This window comes from Macaca fascicularis, chromosome 19, assembly GCF_037993035.2.
Source record: "Macaca fascicularis isolate 582-1 chromosome 19, T2T-MFA8v1.1".
Classification (NCBI taxonomy): Eukaryota; Metazoa; Chordata; class Mammalia; order Primates; family Cercopithecidae; genus Macaca; species Macaca fascicularis.
In genome coordinates this window covers 4,842,693-4,860,831 of record NC_088393.1, presented here as the reverse complement: position 1 = coordinate 4,860,831, position 18,139 = coordinate 4,842,693, and the positions used below count along the sequence as shown (strand labels likewise).

The 18,139-nt window shown below is 56.5% G+C and overlaps 1 protein-coding gene across 4 annotated transcripts in view; it reads left to right on the top strand.

The window, feature by feature from the left end:
• Nucleotides 1-344: 344 nt before the first annotated feature.
• MAP2K2 (mitogen-activated protein kinase kinase 2) overlaps nt 345-18,139 on the top strand; it is a 35,514-nt gene continuing 17,719 nt past the window's right edge. For 3 of the 4 annotated variants that reach the window (XR_012428257.1, XM_074025403.1, XM_005587544.5), the window contains exons 1-3: nt 345-686; nt 7,133-7,343; nt 14,985-15,131. Coding sequence is in view for 3 of the 4 variants with exons in the window: in XM_074025403.1 (XP_073881504.1) it covers nt 595-686; nt 7,133-7,343; nt 14,985-15,131 (450 nt within the window). In the remaining variant the exon portion in view is untranslated. The remainder of the gene's footprint in view (nt 687-7,132; nt 7,344-14,984; nt 15,132-18,139) is intronic. The other variant, XM_005587545.5, reaches the window with a different exon arrangement.

Sequence of the window (18,139 nt, the reverse complement as noted above, 5' to 3'; positions counted from 1 at the left end):
TTGGGTTGTCTCAGCCCCAGCCTGGGGCACCACAGGCTCTCAGGAGTCTGGCTCCCTGCCCACCTGTGCTAGACCATCAACCCCCCCGCCCTCATCCATCCGTCTCCTCCCCTGCGCCCGCGCCTCGTGCCCCAGGCGCATGCGCACACGCGCCGTGGGAAGGCAAGCGAATGCGCACGCTCCGGGCACCGCCTCGCCTCGGTGTCCGCCCCTTTCCCCTCCGAAAGGCGGCCTGGGCTTCTGCGCAGGCTCACCGGCCTGGGGTAGGGTCCATCGCGGCTCCCTATCCTGTTATCGCGAGAGGCCGGTCCGCGATCTTGTGGCCGCCCCTCCCCTCCCCCGGCCTCTTGGACTCCGGCTGCGGCGTCAGCCTCTCGCGGGCCTCGGCAGAGGTGGCGGCTCCGGCGCCTCGGCCCCAGCGCCCTTCGGCTACCCTCGGCCCAGGCCCGCAGCGCCGCCCGCCCTCGGCCGCCCCGACGCCGGCCTAGGCCGCGGCCGCAGCCCCGGGCTCGCGTAGGCGCCGATCGCTCCCGGCCCGCCCCCTATGGGCCCCGGCTAGAGGCGCCGCCGCCGCCGCCGGCCCGCGGAGTCCCGATGCTGGCCCGGAGGAAGCCGGTGCTGCCGGCGCTCACCATCAACCCTACCATCGCCGAGGGCCCGTCCCCTACCAGCGAGGGCGCCTCCGAGTGAGTGGGCAGGGGTCGGCCGGAGACTCGGGGTGCACGGTGCAGGGAGCCCTCGGGGAAGGACGGGGCGAGGGGTGCAGGAGGCAGGAGGGTCACGAGGGAGGATGGGGTGAGGGGTGCACGGGGCAGGGAGTTCTCGAGGGGAGGACAGGGCGAGGGATGCAGGGGGCCTTCGAAGGAGGATGGGGCGAGAGGTTCAGGGAACTTTCGGGGGAAGACGGGGCAGGGGGCCCTTGGAGGACGGGCTGAAGGGTGCACAGGGCAGGGGGGTCTGGGCCGGTTATGGGACGAGGATCTTTGAGCAGTGAGATTGGGCGAGGGGAGGTCGTTGTGGTGGAAAAGATGGGGTGTGGGATTCCTGAAAAGTGAAATTGGGATAAGGGGAGTCTCTGAGTAGTGAAGTTGGGGTGAAGGGTGTCTCTAAGAGGAGAGGATGGGGGCAAGGGTCCCTGAGCAGTGAGATTGAGTGAGGGGAGGTCCCTGCAGTGCGGAAGATGGGGTGTGGGGCTTTTGAAAAGTGAAGCTGGGGTGAGCGGAGTCCCTCAGTAGGAAAATCGGAGTGAGGGGTGCCCATAAGGAGAGAACAGGATGAGCAGTGAGATCGGGGTGAGGGGTCTCTTTAAGAGGAGAAAACAGAGTGTGGGGTCCCTGAGTAGTGAAATGAGGGTGAAGGGTTCCTAAGAGGAAAGGACAGAGTGAGGGTTGCCTTAGTCATGAGATGAGGATCAGGGGAGCCCCTGAGTAGGGAAATCGGGGTGCAGGGCGTTCCCAAGAGGAGAGGATGGAGTGAGGGGAGGTTAGGCAGCCCCTGAGGAAGGAATTTGGGCAAGGGGGCTCCAGAGGGGAGAGGATGGGGTGAGGGGTCCCTGAGTGATGAGACTGAAATGGGGTAGGGTCCCTCAGTAATGAGATTGGGCCAAGGAGGTCCCTGTGGGGAAAGACAGGGCATGGAGGCTCTGAGTAGCAGAATGCTGGTGGATCTCTAAGTAGTGAAATGGGGTGTGTGGTCCCTGAATAGTGAAATCAGGGAGATGGGGGGGTCCCTGAGTAATGAGATTGGAATGAGGGGAAATCCCTTTGGGGAAAAGATGGTGTTTGGAGCCCTTAAGTCATGAGATCGGGCCAAGGAGATGTCCTTGCAGAGAGAGGATGGGGTGCAGGGCCCCTGAGTTGTGAGATGGGGTCAAGGGGGTTCCTCAGAGGATAGGATGTATCGGTGGGTACCTGTAGGGGGAAGGATAAGCGAGGGGTGTCCTGTGCAGTGAAATGATAGTGAAACGAGTCCCTCGGGGGAGAGATGGGTGAGGGATTCCCTATGGGGGAAACATGGGGTGGGAGGGTCCCTGGGCCACGAGTTGACAGTGCAGCACCTGGGTGGGGAGGACAGGCTGAGAGGTCCTGGGGGGCGGGGAGCAGTCCTTCTGTGGAATGAGTCCCTGAGTAATGAGGTTGGGGTGGGATGAGGAGGGCACCTAGGGGGCTAAGGTGGGGCAGGGGCGTCCCTTAGGGGAGAGAATAGGCTGAGGGAGGTCCATAGACAACCAGGAAAAAGAGAAGAGAGGAGAGGATGGGGGGCTCCCAGAGGGGTCAGGATGGGGTAGGAGACCCTAGAGGGGTCAGGATAGAAGGGCTGTAGGGGGGATCAGAGTGGGAATTCTGGGGTATCTGAGGACAAGGGGGGGTCCTAGGGGAGTCAGGATGTGGGGGGGGCTCTAGCGGGGTCAGGATGGGAGTTCTAGGGGTTCCGGATGGAGGGGTTTCTGCGGGGGTCATCTGGTGGGGTCAGGATGGGGGTTCTAGGGGGCTTATGATGTGGGGGTTTGGGGAGGTCAGGTTGGGGGTCCTAGGGGGGTCATGTTGGGGGGTTCTGGGGGTTCAGAGCAGGGGGTCCTGGGGGATCATGTTGGGGCAACTCTGGGGGGGCCATGGCAGGGGGTCCTAGGGGAGTCATGTTGGGGGATTCTGGGGGGGTCAGGGCAGGGGGTCCTGGGGGGTCATGTTGGGTTCTAGGGGTTCAGAGCAGGGGGTCCTAGGGGAGTCGTGTTGGGTTCTGGGGGTTCAGAGCAGGGGGTCCTAGGGGAGTCGTGTTGGGGCAGTTCTGAGGGGGTCAGAGCAGGGGGTACCGGGGGGTCACATTGGGGGATTCTGGGGCGGTCAGCAGGGGCCCTAGGGAGGTCATGTTGGGGGATCCTAGGGGGTCAGGGCAGGGGGTCCTAGGGGTTTCATGTTGGGTTCTGGGGGGATCAGGACAGGGGGTCCCGGGGGGTCAGGTTGGGCATCTCTGAGAGGGCATCTCCTGCTTGTGGCGGTGCCTGGTGTGTGGAGTCCCTGAAGCTGGAAGTGTGGTGAGGAGACAGGGAAGCTGGCGTGTGAAGAATGAGGAGGCTCGGGGATCAGGGGACCCTGCTGGCCCCTGAAAGTGGAGGTGCAGATTCTGAAGCAGGTGGACTGGAAAACCCTCCTGAGGGGCTGACCCAGTGCAGAAGCTTTGAGGAGGTGGAGGGAGACCAGAGGCCTGGGCGAAGGGGTCAGAGAAAGGGGCATGCTGGGGTTGGGGTCGCGTGCTGGCAGAATCGCACTGCTCCAGGACGAGGGAGGGGACTGGGTGTTGGGGGCACACACTGGTGGGGTCATGCCAGGGTGATCTCTGCACTTACGTTCTGCAGGGCATAGTGGGGCAGGGCAGGACGATCCCCCGGGCCCTTGGCTAGGGTCCGGGTGCCGTACCTGTGGTGTGACCCCTTGAGAACCAGGTGTCAGGGACTGTGGCATGTCTGGTGGCCTCTCCCGCTTGGGGGCCGGCCTTCTGTGACCCGGATGAAGAAGACTCTTGATGCCAATGTGTGCAAGTCAACACGGGCACAGCCAGACATGGGGGCCTGTTCCTCATTCTCCGCACGGAACTCGCCCTTCACATTCTCTTCCGTGTGGGGTTTGATTTCCATCCCTTGAAGGATTACCCCCAGGAGAGGAAGCCGGCTGTAGGGATGCCAAGGTTTGGTTTTGTTTAATAACCACAGTTGGGTTGCCAGCAAATTTCAGATGGATTAGTCAGCTGACTCCGGGATGCATTTTCAGTGTTTTGCGCAGTACTTGAGATCTTCCGAGTGTGCCATCAGAAGTGTGCATTCATGGCCAGGTGCGGTGGCTCACGCCTGTAATCCCAGCTCTTTGGGAGGCCAAGGTGGGTAGATTACTTGAGGCCCGGTGTTCAAGACCAACCTGGCCAATATGGCGAAACCCAGTATCTATTAAAAATGCCAAAAAAAATTAGCTGGGTGTGGTGGCGTACACCTGTAATCCCAGCTACTTGGGAGGCTGAGGCAAGATAATCGCTTGGACCCAGGAGGCAGAGGTTGCAGTGAGCTGAGATCGCACCACTGCACTCCAGCCTGGGCGACAGAGCAAGGCTCTGTCTCAAAAAAAAGAAATATTCATTTATTCATTCATGTTATTCGTTCATTCATGTCCCCCCCCCCCCTTCTGTCCCACTCCCAGGGTCTCGCCATTCCTGCTGCTTCTGGGTCCTTGTTCAGCAGCTGCTCAGTGAGCACCTACCAGGGCTCTGTTTCCCCTCCTAGGGGACACTGAGATGAGCAGGAGTTGTCCTGACCTGGGGCAGGTGTTGTGACCTGGGGCAGGTTCCTCCACCCCTGTGAGTCTGTTCCCTCCTGCCTGGGCTTCCGGGGATGATGGGGAAAATGGAATGAGATGGTGTGAATGGAATGAGATGGTGTTCGTCCAGCCCAGGAAGCAGTGCCCAGGCCCCTGCCTTCTGGCGAGCTCTTTGCAGCACCAGCTCCAGCGCCATCACCTCATTTCTGGCCTGTGTGTCCCATGGCTTATGCCACTTCCAGCTGTAGGCAAACAGTGGTCAAACTTCGGGATTGGAAGGTTCCAGATGGAAGGAGCCGTCCACGCCTTCATTCCCTGCTTCTGTCCCCTCTATGGCTGTCCACCATGACTTTAGCTCCTTCCGGAATTGGGACCTCTCGAGTTGGCCTGCTCTTCCAGGGAGACGTTTAAAGCTGCACTGCCTGGTTGAGTAGCCCCTGGCTACAGGCAACACATAAAATGAGAATTGCCCAGACCCACAAGAGCATAGGCGCAATAATGCAATAATGCCGTTGTAGATTTCAAAGGCTTAAGATGGAAACAATGTGAAACATTCATTCATTTTTCATACTGGTTGTATGTTGGAAATGATAACATTTTTGATGGGTTAAATCAAATGTGTTATTAAAATTAATTTCACGGTGGCTCAAGCCTGTAATCCCAGCACTTTGGGAGGCCGAGACGGGCAGATCACGAGGTCAGGAGATCGAGACCTTCCTGGCTAACATGGTGAAACCCCGTCTCTACTGAAAATTGCAAAAAACTAGCCGGGCAAGGTGGCGGGTGCCTGTAGTCCCAGCTACTCGGGAGGCTGAGGCAGGAGAATGGCGTGAACCCGGGAGGCGGAGCTTGCAGCGAGCCGAGATCCGGCCACTGCACTCCAGCCTGGGCGACAGAGCGAGACTCCGTCTCAAAAATAAAAATAAAAAAAAATAAAAAAATTAATTTCAGCCAGGTATAGTGGCTCACGCCTGTAATCCCAGCACTTTGGGAGGCTGAGGTGGGCAGATCACTTGAGTCCAGGAATTCAAGACCAGTGTGACCAACATGGTGAAACCTTGTTTCTACTAAAAATACAAAAATTAGCTGGGCTTGGTGGCGGGTGCTTATATTCAGCTACTTGGGAGGCTGAGGCAGAAGAGTGGCGTGAACCTGGGAGGCATAGGTTGCAGTGAGCCAAGATCGCACCACTGCACTCCAGCCTGGGTGACAGAGTGAGACTGTCTCAAAAAAAATAAACAAACAAAAATTAATTCAAAATAGCCAGACATGATGGCTCACACCTGTGATCCTAGCTACTAGGAAGGCTGAGGTGGGAGGATCACTTGAGGACAGGAGTTGGAGGCTACACTGAGCTATAATCTTGCCACTGCACCCCAGCCTGGGAGACAGAGCAAGACCATGTCTCTAAATAAATGAGATCAGTTCACCTGTTCTTTTTAAACACGGGTACTAGAAGATTTTCATTTGTACACGTGGCTTACATTCCATTTCTTTTGCACAGCACTTGGTTCTTGTGTGCATTGGGCTCAATTGTCTGTTACAGAGAAGTTGTCTGTTACTCCAGGATCTGGTTCCGAGTCGAGGCATTTGTGAAAATAGCTTACTGTCGAAAATTCTTGGAATCACCCAATAAAGTGCAATGTACATGCTTGTTTAAATTTTTTTAAATTTTTTTATTGTGTAGAAACAAGGTCTTGCTCTGTCGCCCAGGCTGGAGTGCATTGTCATGATCATGGCTCACTGCAGCCTCAACCTCCTGGGCTCATGTGATCCTCCCACCTCAGCCTCCTGAGTAACTGGAACTACAGGCTTAAGCCACCATGCTCGACTGTAGGTCTCACTTTGTTGCCCAGGCTCGTCATGCTTGTTTTTTGGGTTTTTGGTTTGTTTTGTTTTGAGACAGAGTCTCCCTCTGCTACCCAGGCTGGAGTGCAGTGGGAAGATCTCAGTTCACTGCAACTTCCGCCTCCCGGGTCCAAGCAGTTCTCGTGCCTCAGCCTCCCAAGTGGCTGGGATTGCAGACGTGCACCACCGGGCCTGCCTGGTGCAGCTTTTGTACTGAGCCTTCTGCCTTCCGCTCTCGGTTCTCGTACTGTTCTCAGAACACTTGTTCCTCTATCTCCTGCAAAGACAGGCATCCTGGCCTGGGCTCCGTTCACCTGATCCCTCCCTCGTGTCCTCCCGACATGGTCCGGAGCTTGTGCCCTAGGAAGGAGGCCTCCCAGCTGGGTGCGGTGGCTCACGCCTGTAATCCCAGCACTTTGAGAGGCTGAGGCGGGCGGATCACTTAATGTCAGGAGTTGGAGACCAGCCTGACCAACATGGTGAAACCCCGTCTCTACTGAAAATACAAAATTAGCCAGGCATGGTGGCGGGCGCCTGTAATCTCAGCTACTTGGGAGACTGAGGCAGGAGAATCTCTCAAACCCGGGAGGCGGAGGTTGCAGGGAGCCGAGATCGCACCATTGCATTCCAGTCTGAGCAACAGAGGGAAACTCTGTCTCACAAAAAAAGAAAAAGAAAAAGCAGATGGAGGCCTTTGAGCTGCGGCTTATCCTCGAGATCCTGAGGTCTGCTAGACTTGCTGAGATGGGATCAAGGCAGCATCCTCAGTTCCCGGGGAGCGGCCCTGGATTCTGGTCATTGGTGTGTCTGCTGGGTGTACACAGCATGGATCCTTCTTTCCTTCTACACCACAAACCCCTGAAGTGCAGGAATCCAGTCTGTGTCCTTCTGGGGGCCGGCGCGCCACGGCCACGCGGTAAACAGCCAGGTGGAAAGGTAGACTCTCCCTAGGTAGCTAACCCCTGCCCTGGGGGTCTCTGCAGGGCAAACCTGGTGGACCTGCAGAAGAAGCTGGAGGAGCTGGAACTTGACGAGCAGCAGAAGAAGCGTCTGGAAGCCTTTCTCACCCAGAAAGCCAAGGTCGGCGAACTCAAAGACGATGACTTCGAAAGGATCTCAGAGCTGGGCGCAGGCAACGGCGGGGTGGTCACCAAAGTCCAGCACAGACCCTCGGGCCTCATCATGGCCAGGAAGGTGAGCGCTGCGGGGTCGGAGGTTGGGGAGTGGTGGGGAAGGTTCCCCCTGGAAACAGGAGGGAGGTTGGGAAGGCAGCCAGGTCTCTGCATTCTGATTAGCTCCAGGCTCCGTTCCTCATCCCCACCAGGGACTCTAGGTACTGAGACAGGGCCCAGCTTCTGGGCAGATGGGAACGGTGCCAGCCACACACAGCTGTGCCCTCCGGTGGCTACCTTCTGCCCTGGAGGGCACTTGAAATCCACATTCGCAGAAAGCTAACAAGTGTGGATTTCAGGAATGTGAATGTGTTACGGTTCTCCAGAGAAACAAGCGATGAAGCGTGTGTGCGTTCGCGCCTGTGTGTACAGCCACGCACCTCATGGCGATGGCTCAGCCAATGACAGACCGCCTATGCAGCGGTGGTGACGTAAGATGATCGGGCCATGTCTTTGCCTTCTGTGTGTTTATTTTTATTTATTTATTTATTTTTGAGACAGAGTCTCTCTGCTATCCAGGCTGGAGTGCAGTGGCACGATCTTGGCTCACTGCAATCTCCACCTCCTGGGTTCAAGGATTCTCTTGCCTCAGCCTCCCAAGTAGCTGGGATGACAGGCGGACACCACCGTGCCCAGCTAACTTTTTTGTGTTTTTAGTGGAGGCGGAGTGTCGCCATGTTGGCCAGGCTGGTCTGGAACTCCTGACCCCAGGTGATCCGCCCACCTCGGTTCTCTATATTTAGATAAACAGATGCTTATCAGCACCGCACCGTACAGAGTACAAGAGCCTGGGTGTAGAATGGGCTTTCCGGTGTTCACACAGTGACGACCTCGCCCAGGGAGGGATTTCTCAGTGTATCCCCGTCCTTAACGATACTTGACTGTATGTGTAGAGAGAGATTTATTCTAAGGAACTGGCTCACACAGTCCCTGGGCTGGTGGGTCTGAAATCTGCAGGACTGACCAGAGCCCCAAGGAACAGCTGACGCTGCGGCTGAGATCCAGGCCCTCCTCTTCGGGGGCCTTGGGCGTGTTTTTTTTGGTTGTTTTTTTTTTCTCTTTTTTCCCCAAGACAGGGTCTCCCTCTGTCGCCCAGGCTAGAGTGCAGTGGTGCGATCATAGCTGACTGCAGACTCCGCCTCCTAGGCTCAAGCGATCCTCCCACCTCAGCATCCTGAGAGTAGCTGGGGCCACAGGTGCACGCCCGGCTAATTGTTTGTTTGTTTTGTAGAGACAGAGTCTCACTATGTTGCCCAAGCTGGTCTTAGACTCCTGGGCTCAAGTGATCCTCCTGCCTCAGCCTGCCAAGTAGCCAGGACTAAAGAGAACACCAGGCCTGGCTAATTTTTTTATTTTTTGTAGAGATGGGGTCTTGGTTTGTTGCCCAGGCTGGTCTCGAACTCCTGAGCTCAGGCGATCCACCCGCCTCGGCCTCCCAAAGTGCTGGGATTACAGGCATGAGCCACTGTGCTTGACCTATATTCTTCTTTTTTTTTTTTCTTGGCTTACTGCAACCTCCTGGGTTCAAGGGATTCTCCTGCCTCAGCCTCCTGAGTAGCTGGGATCACAGGTGTGCACCACCACACCCAGTTAATTTTTGTTTTTTTAGTAGAGATGGAGTTCACTGTGTTGGCCAGGCTGGTCTCGAACTCCTGACCTCAAGTGATCCTCTTGCCTCGGCCTCCCAAAGTGCTGGGATTACAGGCACGAGCCACCGCGCCTGGGCAGGCTTTTCCCTGAAGGCCTTCAGCCGATTGGCTGAGACTCACCCACTCTGGGGAGGAGTAATCTGCTTTGCTCAGAGTCTGCCGATTTAAAGGTTAATCACATCTTAAAAACGTACCTTCCCAGCAACCTCTAGACTGGCGTTTGACGACGGGGCACCGTGGTCTCACCCAGGAGACGCATAAAGCTGACTGTCACCCCACTCTTTGAGAATTTGCAAGCCCTGGCGCTGACAGCCCCCGAGCTTAGTCATCCCGGGCTCCTGGGCCATGATGCAGCCTCTGCTCTGTGTTTGAGAAGAGTGCCCAGGGGATACAGGGAGGTTGTGACCACTCGGGGACAGCGGCTCTTAAACACATAAGCAGAGGACTTAGTGTTGACGGGGCGTTCAGCTCCTCACCTGTGTTCTTGCAGACATAGAATGCTGCCTCTTCCTGGAAGCCCACCATCCTGTAGTCCCCCAAACTGGGGGAACCTGACCGCACCCAGTCCTGTGGGTCCGCGCAAGTGGCAGCATTGCTGGGGGGCCCTGCCTTCCTCGGGAGCAGCGGCTCAGCTCCTGCGGGGATTTAGCTCTGCAGCTCTGTCTTCTGGCCTCTAGAGTGCCGCCCGCCCTCCCTCCTGAAGTCTGCAGCCGCGGACTTGCTATTTCTGTCCCCGTGCTGCAGGCAGCCTCTTCCAAACCAGAGCAGCCTTGGAAAGCTCAGGTCCGCCTCCGCCCGAAGCACCGGGAGGAAAAAAGCAAGCTTGTGGTTGACAGAAGCCACAGCAGGGCCTTGAGACAGAGTGCCAGTCCCCGTGTGTGCCAGGGACCCTCGGGCTTCTCAGGGAGCCTCCAGTGGTCCCTGATGGGCTGGGCAGTGGACATGAACCCAGTGCTTGCTGCATCAGCAGCTCCTGCTCCTGCTGACCGGCACAGGTGAAGACGGGCTCACCTGCAGCTTTACCACAGCCGGGAAAGGGAGGTCGGGGCCTTTAAACCTGAGGGCAGGCGTGGCTGGGCAGGCTCTGTGGTCTGGTGCATGGGGACGTCCCAGCGTCGGCTCTGGGGTTTGGTTCTGTCCTTCCGTCATGAAGCTGTCATTCACCTTGGGGAAGGCGGGGAAAGGGCACACAGGACTGTCGGTACTATTTTTGCAACTTCCTGTGCTTCTATAATTCTTTCAAAATTAGGTTTTCTTTTAAGCGCCTGCAGACTCGGGGGTGGGAGAGGATGCGTTGAGCGCGCGGGCTCAGCAGCTCTGGCTGCTATGCAGGTGGGACTGCAAGGGCTCCTTTCATCTCATCTTATTTATTTACTTATTTTTATTTTTATTTATTTATTTTTTTGAGACAGAGTCTCGCTCTGTCACCCAGACTGGAGTGCAGTGGCGTGATCTTGGCTCACTGCAACCTCCACCTCACAGGTTCAAGCGATTCTCCTGCCTCAGCCTCCTGAGTAGCTGGGATTACAGGTGCCCACCACCATGCCCAGCTACTTTTTGTATTTTTAGTAGAGACGAGGTTTCACCATGTTGGCCAGGTTGGTCTCGAACTCCCGACCTCAAGGATTCCACCCGTCTTGGCCTCCCAGATTGTTGGGATTACAGGCGTGAGCCACTGCGCCTGGCCCAGTCTCGGTGTTTAAGGTCATGCTGGCTTGTGAGTGTCTTCTTGGCCTGACGGTGGCCTCTGACCCCCTCCCATTGGAGCGGCACCCCTGCATTCCCTGCATTCCCTGGGCCGGGGAGACAGGTGAAGAACTTGCTGCTTGTTACGCACGTGGGGCTTGAGTTGCCCGTGCTCGTAGCAGAGGTGGGTTGGTTGGTTCTTGCTTCTGAGTTCCTCCACTCCGCCGTAGCTCACTTCCAGGGTGGCGGTCACACGGCCTGCCCAAGGCCACCTCACAGTACCAACTGCTGTCTCACAAGTGGTGACCTGAGCGAAGCCACTGCCAACACCTTTGACGCATGTTCTCATTGAAATTGAGCATCAGCCCCGTTTTGCAGTTAAAAAAACCGAGGCTGAGTGGGGTCAGTGACCAAATTGGATTTGAACCCTCTTGGACTTGGGAGCGGCTGCCAGGGCATAGCCTCCGGAATCCATTGCACGTCCCCTAGCTGGCCACCACTCCCATCCTGTGTGTTCATTTTAAAATCTCTTTTAGAGAGGAAGGCTTGCCATGTTGCCCAGTGTTGAACTCCTGGCCTGAAGCGATCCTCCCGCCTCAGCCTCCCAAAGCACTGGAATTACAGATGTGAGCCACTGCATCGGGCTCTGTTCCGATTTTTTACAACAGCTAATTCAGAATGTTTGGAAGCGCAGTGTGGGCCACACGTGACTGTGGGCCACATCCAGCTCTGGAGCTGTCAGTTTCTGATCCATGATTTACAATATTGCTGAGCTCATTCCAGACCCAGGCCTGCGGGGCGGCAGCCTGGTCCTCGTCCCACTCCGGCTCTCGCGGACACTCAGTGAAGCTCTTTCCTCTCCTTTCCTACTCCAAATGCCCAACCCCACCCCTGGCCCAAATTCCTCATTCTTCTGTAGAAACCGTCTCCACCTCCGAGCCAGGTCTGGCATTCAGTTTTAACACCCTGACACCACCCGCATTTAATCAGCTATTAGAGCTGGCAGGGCCTGGGCTGTGGTGTCCTGGAAAGAATACGGGCTGCAGTGTTCCCCGAGGCAGCCCCCATCCTGACTTAGCAGCTAATGCCACTGGGAACATGGCTCCGAGGCTCCGAACCTGGGCTTGCTCAGTCAGCAGGAGCGGGACAGCCCACCCGTCCCCCGGGGTTGTCAGGGTGAACTTCAGAGGGTGCAGGTGCTCAGGAACGCCCCCTCCCTGCCTGTCTGTCTTCCTTTCCCCTCGCACACCCTCAGTGGTGGCTGCCTGTTCATCTGGAATGCTTGCTCGACAGGCCCCAGGTATTACAGAACCATTAAAACTGAGATCACTCTGCAGCCGCCCTGTGCAGACCGGCCTCCCGCACATCTGCTACTTACTACAGCCTTCCAGAAGGCCTGTCGCTTCCGACGGCCTCATTTCACGTTAGGGGCTCCTGGGTTCCAAGGCCTCTGGGATCCCTCCCAGTGCCTGTCTGCCACTTCCTCTCCTCAATCACGGCTTGTGACGGCCGGCCGAACACGCGCTCTTTCCTGCTTCTTGTCACCCATCTATGGCTCCTTTGAAGTTTTTGGTCAGGAGCTGAGCCGTCCAAGACAGCAGCCCCCGGTCAGATGTGGCTACTGGGCTCTTACAATGCAGTCAGTCCGGATGTGCTGAACGTGGAAAACACGCACCAAGCTTCAAGGGCTTGGTGTGAAAACAAATGTGGCCTTTTCTTTCTTTCTTTTTTTTTTTTTTTTGAGACGGAGTCTTGCACTGTTGCCCAGGCTGGAGTGCAGTGGCGCGATCTCGGTTCACTGCAATCTCCGCCTCTTGGGTTCACGCCATTCTCCTGCCTCAGCCTCCCGAGTAGCTGGGACTACAGGCGCCCGCCACCATGCCACTAATTTTTTGTATTTTTAGTTGAGACGGGGTTTCACCGTGATCTCGATCTTCTGACCTCCTGATCTGCCCGCCTCGGCCTCCCAAAGTGCTGGGATTACAGGCGTGAGCCACTGCACCCGGCCCAAATGTGGCCTTTTCAAGTAAATCTCCCAACCTCCATGTGAACATCCAAGCTTCAGTACCGGGCCCTTGTGGAATGGGAGTGGGCACCTCTCAGATACAGCCTGGCTGTAGGGGAGAGCATCCTAGGGTGCTGGGGTGGCCCTGGGGCCTGTGGAGTCACCATGAGGGAGTGGAGTAGCCCAGGGGCCCCGTCTGGAGCTGGACTCTGCAGGCTGGCCTGAGGCGAGAAGCCAGAGCTACAGGGGCAGGCGGTGCCAGGGCTGCAGTCAAGGTGGGACACCCTTTGCCTGAGGAGCGGCTGGGTGGGGGGAGCTGGGCACTGTGCCCCTGGTCCCTGCCACGCTTTTCAAGGTCACAGGCCTGGAGCAGGGGGCACACCCCACACATGCCCTGTGCTGTGGCCACGGTCAGCCTCCTGCTGCCCTGAACACAGCGAGGGCTCCTTCATGCCTCCGTGCCCACTGACAGGCGGCTCTTTGTCCCTCTGCCTGGAACACCCTCCCCCATCTCCTCCTCACGGTGACTGTCCTTCCTCAAGGCCCGGCTCCAGTGTCACCTCCTTGTTTCTGCTCCCCGGGCACCCGGATTGCTTCTCCTTGGCGGCATTTTTGCCACGTCGAGGTGGTCTGACCCATTCCTGTTCCCGTCCTGAGCCCGGGTCTCCCCCAGGAAGGAGCCGTCTCCATCTCAGTCCGTGGCTGTTTCTTCACTGACTGCACACCTGGGCCTGGCTTTGCCTCCGTGGCAGATGAGTGGAAACCATGACTTTTTCTTGTCTTATTGCAGCGGCTGGAGCGGGACGCTCTGATTCTCCAGAGCGCTGGCCCAAAGCCTTAGGCTGCTCCTTGCCGTGTGGGGGGTCCTGCCTCTCCTGGGGCTTGTCCATGGGGTTAGGGGTTGCTCGTGGTGTTTTAGCTGATGTCCTTTCTGCACCTTTTTTTTTTTTTTGAGATGGAATCTCACTCTGTCTCCTGAGTTCAAGTGATTCTCCTGCCTCAGCCTCCTGAGTAGCTGGGATTACAGGTGCCTGACTAATTTTTTTGTATTTTTAGTAGAGATGGGAATTCACCATGTTGGCCAGGCTGGTCGCGAACTCCTAACCTGGTGATTCGCCTGCCTTGGCCTCCCAGAATGCTGGGATTACAGGCGTGAGCCACTGCGCCTGGCCAATTTTTTTGTATTTTTAGTAGAGACGGGGTTTCCCCATGTTAGGCTGTTCTTAAACCCCTGACCTCAAGCAGTCCACCCGCCTCAGCCTCCCAGAGTGCTGGGATTTCAGTTGTGAGCCACCACGCCAGGCTCCTTTCTGACCTCTTGAGTGGATCTTTGGCTTCTTGCCTTTTTAAAGTGGCACCAGGGTCAGTTTGATGAAGATTTCCCCTGCCGTCTTGAACTTGGGTGGAAGGAGAGGGAGAATCCTCAGGGGCGTCCGCGGCTCTGTGTGCCTAACGTCTCCACGGGGTGTCTCCAGCTTGAGGGTGGGAAGGGGCTCGAGATAGACCCACCCCAAGCAGGGAGAGGGCTGGAGGGGAGCCATTGCCCTGCCTCCCTCCTGGGAAAGGTGAGCACTTTGTCAAAGTCTGGTTTGACGGGGAAAAACGCTTTCACACAGCTCCCACTACAACTGAGCGGGAATTAAGTATTTGCTTCGTTGGTCTTTTTTGAAAACAGGTTTATCGAGGTGTAATTCACATACCTTACAGTGTCCCCTTTGAAAGTGTGTGACTCAGTGGATTGTAGTATATTCATGACATTGTCCTCATCATCACAGTCAATTTTACAGTATTCCATCCCCCCAGAAAGAACTCTGTCCTCATCAGCAGTCACCCCCGTCCCCTCCTCCAGCCCCCGCCACCCATGCATCCCCTTCCTGTCCCTGGATCAGTCTGTCCTGGACAGTTCATAGAAATGGGATCACATACTGTGTGGCCTTTTGTGTCTGGCATCTCGCACTAAGTGTGACACCCTCAGGGTCCATCCACGCCGTGGCCGGGGTCAAGGCCTGGTTCCTTTTTACGGCTGAGTCCTGTTTCGGTGGGGGATGGGCTGCGCTGGGTTGGCCTGCTCTGCCCTGAGTGGGCGCCTGGGCTCTTTCCACCCTTGCCTGCTGTGAATCGTGGTGGTATGAGCACTTGTGGACACGTTTCTGTGCGGACGCACGTGTCCACTTCTCCTAGGCGAACATCTAGGGGTGGAATTGCGGAGCGGGGGCTGAGTTGGTCTTGACCACTGTTGTGAACGCCTGCAGAGCAGAGGCCCCAAATGTCCTCATCCCATTTTCGGGCGCCCCCAAGCTGATCTCCCCCCTCTCCCCGGCAGCTGATCCACCTTGAGATCAAGCCGGCCATCCGGAACCAGATCATCCGCGAGCTGCAGGTCCTGCATGAGTGCAACTCGCCATACATCGTGGGCTTCTACGGGGCCTTCTACAGCGACGGGGAGATCAGCATCTGCATGGAGCACATGGTGAGTGCGTCCGGGACAGAGGCAGGGGCAGGGCCTCCCTGGAATAGAGCATGTTGGGGAGAAGGAAGGCTCCCCCTCATGGCCCTTTCCTCGGAGGCAGCAGTGCGCCGGCTTCCAGGGGGTGCCATACAGCTGTGTATATAGATGCTTTGGTTTTGTTTTGTTTCTTTTTGTGTTTTTTGAGAGCCAGTCTCACTGTGTCGCCCGGGCTGGAGTCTAGTAGTGCCGCAATCTCGGCTCACTGCAACCCCACCTCCCAGGTTCAAGCCATTCTCCTGACTCAGCCTCCCGAGCAGCTGGGATTACAGGTGCCCACCACCATGCTGGCTAATTTTTGTATTTTTAGTAGAAACAGGGTTTCACCATGTTGGCCAGGCTGGTCTCAAACTCCTGACCTGAAGTGATCCTCTTGCCTCGACCTCCCAAAGTGCTGGGATGACAGGCATGAGCTGCCGCGCCCGGCCAATGATTTTGTTTTTTAAGCACTCATGCCTTCCTCCCGGCTTTGCTTTTTCTCTTGCTGTATCCCGGGTATCGTTAGGACAGCAGAGAGGGAAAACACTCCCGTTTTGGGGGTCACGTAGGTTGTTTCCAGTCTCTGCCCCATCTCAAGTAACAAGGTACTGACTCGCAGGCAAACCTGTGAGGTTAAACCGTGTGAGGGAATTGCTGGGTTCCAGGGCAGATGCGATTAAAAATTGATCATTATCAGGCCGGGCACAGTGGCTCATGCCTGTAATCAGGATCTTTTAAGCCCAGGAGTTCGAGACCAGCCTGGGCGACAGAGTGAGAAACCATCTCTATAATTGAAAATATTAAGTGAGTGTGGTGGCACGTGCCTGTTTTAAGATTTTTAACAACATTTAAAAATGGGGATAAAAGTAGCGCCAGCTACATGAGAGGCTGAGGCAGGAAGCTCCCTTGAGGCCGGGAGGTTGAGGCTACGGTGAGCTTTGGTCACGTCGCTACACTCCAGCCTGGGCAGCAGAGCGAGACGCTGTCTCAAAACAAAACTAAGCTGATGACCGTTTTTAAATGGCCTTCTCAGGAAGATGTGGCAGTCTGAGCTTGTCAAGGCGGGTCTGTGCCTCCCCCAGCTCAGATCTGTGGGATCACAGTCTCTAGGGTGGGGCACAGGCACCCCCTCCATGGACTCCGATGTGCCCCCTTGTTAAGACTGTCTGGCCGGCCGGACGCGGTGGCTCAAGCCTGTAATCCCAGCACTTTGGGAGGCCGAGACGGGCGGATCACGAGGTCAGGAGATCAAGACCATCCTGGCTAACACGGTGAAACCCCATCTCTACTAAAAAATACAAAAAACTAGCCGGGCGAAGTGGCGGGTGCCTGTAGTCCCAGCTACTCGGGAGGCTGAGGCAGGAGAATGGCGTGAACCCGAGAGGAGGAGCTTGCAGTGAGCTGAGATCCGGCCACTGCACTCCAGCCTGGGTGACAGAGCAAGACTCCGTCTCAAAAAAAAAAAAAAAAAGACTGTCTGGCCTTGAAGCTCAGAAGTGGGTAAGATTGGGTGGAACAAAAGGAGAAGTGGCCAGAGCTCAAAACCCCGGAGGAAACGCTGCCGACCCCACTACACCGAGCTCATCAGGTATCAGACTGCCCGCCACACGGCATCGTTTGCAAAACCAGAATGCTTGGGTGACACCCTGCAAACGTGCAATCCCCTTTGACAATTTTGTAATAAAGGCAGGAAGTGAATTTGAGCAAGGCCCCCACATAGCCATGTGACTCGGGCAAGGCGGCACCCGCCTTGGAACCCCTTTCCCGCCAGCAAGGGAGAGACCTGGCGTCTGCCCCGCTGCTCGCAGAGTCACGGTGCCGGCGGCATCAAAGGGCGAGGAAAGGATGAGGAAGTGCTTTGTGGTCTGAGGTGGTCCCTCTGTCATGTAGTGCTCCCCATTCCTCCTCGTCTTCCTCGTCTTCCCGCTCCTCGCGCCCATCAGGCACCCGCTCTACTCAGGAGTTTCGTCCTCCCCTCATGTGGCTGACTCAGCTCTCAAGACCCCTGCTTCCCATGCGGAAACGGGAGAGCATGGCAACCCTCCCCCAACCTCTGTTCTTGGTGAATTTAAAATGGGGGTTCCCTGAGTGGGTGCTGGCACCCCAGGGGACACCACACAGACCACCAAGCTGCAAGAGGGAGACACAGGCCATGCTGTCTGTGTTTATGGGGTGCATTCTTTAAAAGTTCCAAGTTTGTCTAGCCAGGGGCGGTGGCTCACACTTGTAATCCCAGCACTTTAGGAGGCCGAGGTGGGAGGATCACCTGAGGTAAGGAGTTCAAGACCAGCCTGGCCAACATGGTGAAACCCTGTCTCTACTAAAAATGTAAAAATTAGCCAGGTACGGTGGCGAGTGCCTGTAATCCCAGCTACTCAGGAGGCTGAGGCAGGAGAATCGCTGGAATCTGGGAGGCAGAGGTTGCAGTGAGCCGAGATCGCACCACTGTACTCCAACAACAGAGTGAGGCTCCATCTCAAAAAAAAAAAAAAAAAATGTGGCCCACGCCTATAATCCCAGCACTTTAGGAGGCTGAGGTGGGTGAATCACTTAAGCTCAGGAGTCCAAGAGTAGCCTGGGCAACGTAGTGAAGCCCCATCTCTACGAAAGGACAGAAATTAGCCAGGTGTGGTGTGCACGCCTGTAGTCCCAGCTACTCAGGACAAGAGTCGGTTGAACGCTGGAGGCGGAGCTTGCCGTGAGCTGATGGCGCCACTGCACTCCAGCCTGGGCGACAGAGCAAGACTGTCTCAAAAAAAAAAAGTCGGCCAGGCGCGGTGGCTCACGCCTGTCATCCCAGCACTTTGGGAGGCTGAGGCGGGTGGATCACGAGGTCAGGAGATTGAGACCATCCTGGCTAACATGGTGAAACCCCGTGTCTACTAAAAAAAAAAATACAAAAAAAATTAGCCGGGCGAAGTGGCGGGCGCCTGTAGTCCCAGCTACTCAGGAGGCTGAGGCAGGAGAATGGCGTGAACCCGGGAGGCGGAGCT